Genomic DNA, 5,289 nt, shown 5'->3' with positions numbered 1-5,289 from the left:
GGCGAAAAGATTAGAATAGAATAGCAGTGAGCTCAGTGGGTGTGTAAAAGGATGAGCCGTGCTTTAGACAGACTGACACTGTTAAAGCCTGCAGATGATCTGCCGTGTTCAACCGGTGGCCTCAAACAATCACGATCAAGACAAATACATCTTTCCATTTCTCATGCTGGTAATCTTTTGTCACTGGAGGAAGTGTTACTTCTTGTAATTCATATTATTTAGTTTTAGAAAATAAAAGCTGGTGTTTAATATACAAATGAACGACGAAACCACTCGATTCAGTTCAGTTCAGTTTAGGGGGATTTGAGTTTGGCTGTAGTGACTGTTCAGCTGGTTTTTATTTTTGTTTTAACCACCATTACATCCCTCAAACCTTATTTTGTGCCCATTGTTTGAACCATGAGATCTGTCAGGAAGTTATTCACTGTTAAACAATCTAACACTTCTAAAAATAAGTTTCACACCTTAACTTACACACTTCCTAGCACTGTCTTTTTTAATACAACATGGTATCTCTGAAGTGGAAGGTGAAGTCCACCCTGGAGACTTGCCTGCTCAGTATCTGGTCAATGTCTTATGTATGGCTATTGTGTAGATGTATACTAGATATGTGACTTTCACCAACAAGATGAGGCAGACAGGATAAAATGCTTTTTATTAAAATGGCAGACAGTTTTAGTCACTAGTTTTCTTATTACGGTATTCATAACTTAATACATCGTACTTGAAAAGCCAGTGCAATATTAAAACGGTTCAGAATTTGAATAACATAGTATACACAGACAGAATTTGCAGGAAAGAACAATATATGTAAATATTGTAGGGCTTTTGATCGATTAAAATATTTACAATTGTCAAGTATTTAATATTCTTATCAACGTGGTAGTTGGCAAATATGCTTGTTTTGTGCAAATGTGTGTATATATTTATTATTGGAAATCATTTAACAACACAAAACAATGACAGATATTGATCCAGAAACCCTCACAGGTACTGCATTTAGCATAAAACAATATGCTCACATCATAACATGGCAAACTGCAGCCCAATAGGCAACAACAGCTGTCAGTGTGTCAGTGTGCTGACTTGACTATGACTTGCCCCAAACTGCATGTGATTATCATAAAGTGGGCATGTCTGTAAAGGGGAGACTCGTGGGTACCCATAGAACCCATTTACATTCACACATCTGGAGGTCAGAAGTCAAGGGACACCTTTAAAAATGGTCATGAGAGTTTTCCTCGCCAAAATTTAGCGCAAGTTTGGAGCGTTATTTAACCTCCTCCTCAACAAGCTAGTATGGCATGGTTGGTATCAATGGATTCATCAGGTTTTATAGTTTCATATGATACAACCTAAACATCACAAATTGCGTTAATGCGTTAATGCAAATTAATTTGAATGCCACTAACACGTTATTGTCGCATCAACTTTGACAGCCCTTATATATTGTTCTCAGAGTAATGGCTGGCTCTTTCCAAAAATGAAAGTATAACACAGAATTATACATTTATGATACATATATATACCAATAACTCTATATAAGCTATATCTATAAAAACAACATCTAATAAGTAGCCAAAGTACGACATGCATTATTCATCTGGGTTGTGGAGAAATAACACTATACTGTTGCTCAACATCTGCCATGCTCAGGGAAGCGTAGGTGTTCGTCTCTTCACAAACGGTCTCCTGCGTACGTTTGCCCCTACAGATTCAGAGAAAAAAACTTTAATTGAAAGAGCTCTGATGGGTTTTGAGATGTTACATAATTCAAATATATATTGTTGCCGTCTTCAGGTTACCAACTTGTTCTGACGATTAGCGTTTGATGTATTTATTTGTTTGGTTGGTTGTTGATTATGGTTTAGCATTCAGGGTACTTTTTCGTTCTTACTGTTTGTAAGTGCAGATCAGGCTGGTGAAGAGGACCAGGTTCAGACTGAAAGACACCCCAGAGAGTATCCAGGGAAGAACTGCATCCGACGTCTGCCTCCCATCCGACGAATCTATGGGAAGATTGAGAGATTTATTAGGAGATTAGCTTGCACCGTGCACTGACATGCAGATGTGATAGACAACCCACAGTTCTGCCTTGAGTTCTTTGTGTAGTTCTGGTGTTGAATTTCAATCTCAGCCCGGCCCAGTTCATTGCTGCTGATGCATTTGGTGCTGTTGTAGTCAGCAGCAGGCATGGTGATGGTGCTGTTCACTGTGTGGCTGCTGTCAAAGCTGCTGACCGAGAAGTCTGTGAGAGAGGCCAAAGGCCAGGTGATCTGTGGCAGAGGATTCCCCCGACTGATGCACACACAGACCACGAGCTTTCCTTCAACCGTGCACTGACCATTCAGGATTCTAGGAGGAACTGAAAGAAAGAAACATAATTGAGAAAATACTTGAGCAATTGTATTGTATCGTATCTCGCCAAACAAATGCTGCAGCCTACTCACATTTCACTGTCAAGGTGACAGTTGTCTTGACAACGTCGTAATCATATTCTGCCATACATGTGATGGTGGTGTTGTGATGATCTGCTGTAGGATTGAGGTAGAGATGTGATATCTCTTTCGTACGCCCGCCAAAGTAATGCATACTGGGAGGATTACCACAAAGCACCGTAGACTGTCCATCAGCCTTTGTCCATTCCCAGTAGAGCTTCGGTGTTTTAATGCATAATGGATCGGCAGTGCATGTCAGTGTGGCATATTGTCCCTCCGTCAGGGTAGAAGCCAAAACAACTGGCCTTTCGGTTAATGCTGAAAATACATAAAATCAACATTATCACCTGTAACTGCGTATTTACTAAAATGTTGAACTATTCCTTTAAAGCTGCAGTTGGTAACTTTGATTTTTTTTGATAAGTTCTTTTTTATAAAATGGTCACTATACTCTGATAGTAGTTCATGAGACAGATAATCATGTTTCTCTGTGTCCTCCTTAGGGATGTCAATAATTAACCGTTTAACCGTTAACCGACATCAAGCATTTTAACCGATTAACGCTATCGGTTAAAACAGTTAAAAGAAATGTTAATAATTAATTAATTAAGCTGAGCGTCTCAGAGGAGCGGCTGGTCTCTTTAAGGAGAAAAGCTGGTCCACCTTAACAGCCCACCTTAAGAGGCGGAGCCGGAGTTACAGGATACAGGAAGTTGGCATCGGTCTCTCCAGCTCGCTTAAGCGGAGCGGAGGAGTTGTAGTTTCGTAGCATTTATTCACCGACAAATAAACTGAACACACACTGCTACACCTACGTTCACAACTAGAACGCCACGAGCACGAAGCCTCCAGCAATGCTAGAGCTGCTAACGTAGCACAAACACACACACTGTTTGTTGGAAACTCGCTAACATTCCGCCGGGCAGACACACAGCTGACAACCTGCTAAACTAAACTAAATGTGCGGTGGAGACTTTTTAGGAAAGTGGCTGCATGTCCACGACACTACACGCAGCATCGTAGCTGCTAAGTTAACGCTCCTGGACGCTGAACTGGAGACTCCCGTCAACCAATATCTGTTGTGCTCCTGCAGCTGGTACACCGCTGCATGAGAGGCACAAATCTTGTCGGTTGACGGTTAATAATCGGTTAATGAGGGTCGGTTATCGGTTAAGACATTTTTTCAAAATGAGCATCCCTAGTCCTCCTATAGTGCTCCTTATGGCATTTGCAAGATTTCACAGTGCCAAAGGAAAACAATCAATCAGAGCCGAGGAGTCTCTAAAGCAGCTGTCAATCACTGCTTGAGAAACTCCGATCAAACTGTCAAACTAGTCATCAGCATTGATCAAATATGAATCAAGGTTCTGTTACTGTAATGCCTATTTCTCTCCTCAGATGTTTTCAGAATCATATTTTACGGTTTAGCTGTAAAATGAGAGAGTTTGTGACCGGGCCTCCATGTTGAAAACAGTTGAGCTAAAACCAAGCAATGCCCACCAGCCGGAGCAAACTTTCTCATTTTACAGCTAAACTGTACACTACAAGATGTTTCTGTTTTTGTTCGGGAGCAGTGAAATCTTGCAAATACCATCAAGAGCACCAGGAGGACACAGAGCAACATGCATTTTTCACTGATTATCTGTCTCATGGACTACTGTCAGGATACAGTGACCGTTTTATTAAAACAACTTTTTATCATATTTGCTCAAAGTTACCAACTTCAGCTTTAAGGCACGTACACCAAGTCTAAAATGTTGTGAATATGTATTTAAAATCAATCAACATTTAATAACCAGAAGATTTATTACTCACCAGAAACTGAGATCCAAACCCTCTTTGGAAAAATATACGTCTGATTATCTCCCCACTCCAGTTTGAAGCCGTACTCGTACTCTCCTCGTGGTAGGCCATCTATCGATAAAGTGCCTTTCAGCTCAAATCCTATATAGTAATACTGTTTAATAGATGCTGTATTCTGTGGATCTCCTTTGAACGAAGTCATTGTTAATGGGAATGTAACTTTGTTTGTTGGAAAGGTAAATTGAAATGGGATCCAAATGCATTTGACAGATTCTGCTTTAACGTGTGTGGTCACATTGATTGAAAACTCTGTGTTGTTAGGAATTTCTGCCAAAGAAAGAAAAATGACAACAATTTAGTACAAATTCTATTAAGGTTGGCATTTATTTATTTATTTATATTTACTATAAATTACACTAGATCTTACCTTGGACACGCTGAAGCTGGCAGCTCCTGGCCTTAAAGAAGAGGCAGAGGATCATCGAGTAGATCCAAGTCATCCTTGTGTTCTGGAGGAAATTAAATATCAATTAATCACTTTTATATTTTCCAGTATATTCTATTTAACTCATCATCTTTTGTAATTTCTAAACATACACAATAACTATTATAAAAAGTCTTAGTATTAAAGTAAAATGAAATGAATCTCACCCCGTGTCGTGTACTAGATCTACGATGAGTTGGATGATGATTTTCTTTGTCTTCTGAAGTCAAATTCAGTAATATACAAAACAAACTGAACAAGCTGAAGCTTTTGCAGATCTGTGCGGTTCAACGTATAGTTCTAGTTATTTTTGAGTGGTGTACTAGGAAGTGGTCATTTGCAGGAAACACTGCATCCTACCATCTGTGCTTTCACACATACACAAAGAAACGGGATGATAAAGAAATGACCATCAGACTGCTGGAGAAGCTGTGGTTAAAAGAATGTAAACTTCCATACAGTATGCTATTATCTCTGTTTCTGCCCAACATTAAACTCTTTCTGTTATAAGCTCTGTTATGAAGTCATTTGAAATTAAACAAGAAGTGGGACCCAGACATGTAT

General features: G+C 39.5%; 1 protein-coding gene across 1 annotated transcript; it reads right to left on the bottom strand.

The window, feature by feature from the left end:
- Positions 1 to 1,310: 1,310 nt before the first annotated feature.
- LOC119487165 (sialic acid-binding Ig-like lectin 7) lies at positions 1,311 to 4,859 on the bottom strand. The gene is made up of 6 exons (XM_037767830.1): positions 4,669 to 4,859; positions 4,254 to 4,568; positions 2,451 to 2,756; positions 2,087 to 2,365; positions 1,898 to 2,009; positions 1,311 to 1,708 (listed from the first exon to the last, which is right to left on the bottom strand). Exons 1-6 carry the CDS (start codon positions 4,739 to 4,741, stop codon positions 1,600 to 1,602), a joined length of 1,194 nt encoding a protein of 397 aa, XP_037623758.1. The 5' UTR covers positions 4,742 to 4,859; the 3' UTR covers positions 1,311 to 1,599.
- Positions 4,860 to 5,289: the final 430 nt, after the last annotated feature.

The sequence above is a fragment of the Sebastes umbrosus genome, chromosome 4 (genome assembly GCF_015220745.1).
Source record: "Sebastes umbrosus isolate fSebUmb1 chromosome 4, fSebUmb1.pri, whole genome shotgun sequence".
Classification (NCBI taxonomy): Eukaryota; Metazoa; Chordata; class Actinopteri; order Perciformes; family Sebastidae; genus Sebastes; species Sebastes umbrosus.
The sequence above is the reverse complement of the archived record's forward strand: the minus strand, read 5'-3'. Positions and strand labels throughout refer to the sequence as shown.